This window comes from Rhea americana, unplaced genomic scaffold (genome assembly GCF_003343005.1).
Source record: "Rhea americana isolate MKP2758 unplaced genomic scaffold, rheAme1 scaffold_31, whole genome shotgun sequence".
Classification (NCBI taxonomy): domain Eukaryota; kingdom Metazoa; phylum Chordata; class Aves; order Rheiformes; family Rheidae; genus Rhea; species Rhea americana.
This window is the reverse complement of record NW_028186435.1, coordinates 4,307,754-4,308,800: the sequence shown is the minus strand read 5'-3', so window position 1 is coordinate 4,308,800 and position 1,047 is coordinate 4,307,754. Positions and strand designations below refer to the sequence as shown.

Below are 1,047 nucleotides of genomic sequence, written 5' to 3'. Positions count from 1 at the left end.
GATCCCGGCGCCGCGGAGGGGGGAATCCCCCCCAGCCTCGCCCCCGCAGCCAATCCGCGGGCCGCATGCAAATCGCCGCCGCTGCGGCGCGGCCGCGGGCCAGTGGGAACGCAGCGGGGCGGGGAGCCGGCGCCCCGTTGGACGGCGGAGAGGGCGGCCGGGCCCAATGAGGAGGCCACGCGGGCGGGGCGTGTCTCGGGGGCGGGGACATGCAAATTTGGTTTGAAAAGAGGGCGGGAAATCCGAGTTTCGCGGGAGGCCCTTGGCGCGTAACCCGTCTCCTTTCCCTTCATTCATTGTCAGCAGCCGCCGCTTCCTGGAGCCATTTTCCAGCCGGCCCCACACAGCGGGAGCGGCCCCGCTCCATCCGCCGCATCTGCCCGCCCCGCCGCCTCCGTCCCCCCCCGGCACCCCGCATCCTGCAGCCGGGGCCCCCCCGGCACCCGCAGCCCCCAGTATTTTGCGCGGGGCCTCTGCATCGAGGAGAAAAGGAGCTGGGAAGGCCGGGGGGGGAGGGAGGGACGGACGGGGGGAGGAGGAGACGCGGCTGCGGGGACAGACCCGGAGGGAAGGATGAGAAGGGGACTCCAGCCGACGGCCCCGGCACCGCAGCCGCCCGCACCGTCCTCGGACTCCAGAGTGGCCCCCGCCAGCTTCCCAGCCCACTTTGCCGCCGGCACCTTCATCCAGATCCGCAGCACCGGCGCGGCGGCGCCCTGTGTTGTTTCCTCCTCTTCCTCCACCACCACCACCTCCTCCTCCTCCGCTTCCCAGGCTCCCGGTGCCTGTGCCCCGGCGGCGGATGGGGGCCAGCCCGCTGGCAGCTCGCTGTACTGCACCCCCCACGGACCCGCCGGCAGGACGGCGCTGCTGCAGCCCGCTCTCGGCGGAGGCGGAGGCCGCCCCCCGGTAATTTTCCTCCGTCCCAGCGGGGGAGGGTGAAGGGGACGGTGGGGATCAGCGCCAGGCAGGCCCTCTTCCTGCCATCGACTCCCCCGCCGCCGTCCGGGCCCGGGGGCGGGGGGCAGGAAAGGCGGAGACGGTGCT

The 1,047-nt window shown here is 73.7% G+C and overlaps 1 protein-coding gene across 2 annotated transcripts in view; it reads left to right on the top strand.

Moving 5' to 3' along the window:
• Positions 1–366: 366 nt before the first annotated feature.
• E2F3 (E2F transcription factor 3) overlaps positions 367–1,047 on the top strand; it is a 44,180-nt gene continuing 43,499 nt past the window's right edge. For both annotated transcript variants that reach the window (XM_085310033.1, XM_085310032.1), the window contains exon 1: positions 367–909. In XM_085310033.1, coding sequence (XP_085166159.1) covers positions 574–909 — 336 coding nt within the window. In that variant the 5' untranslated portion in view covers positions 367–573. The remainder of the gene's footprint in view (positions 910–1,047) is intronic.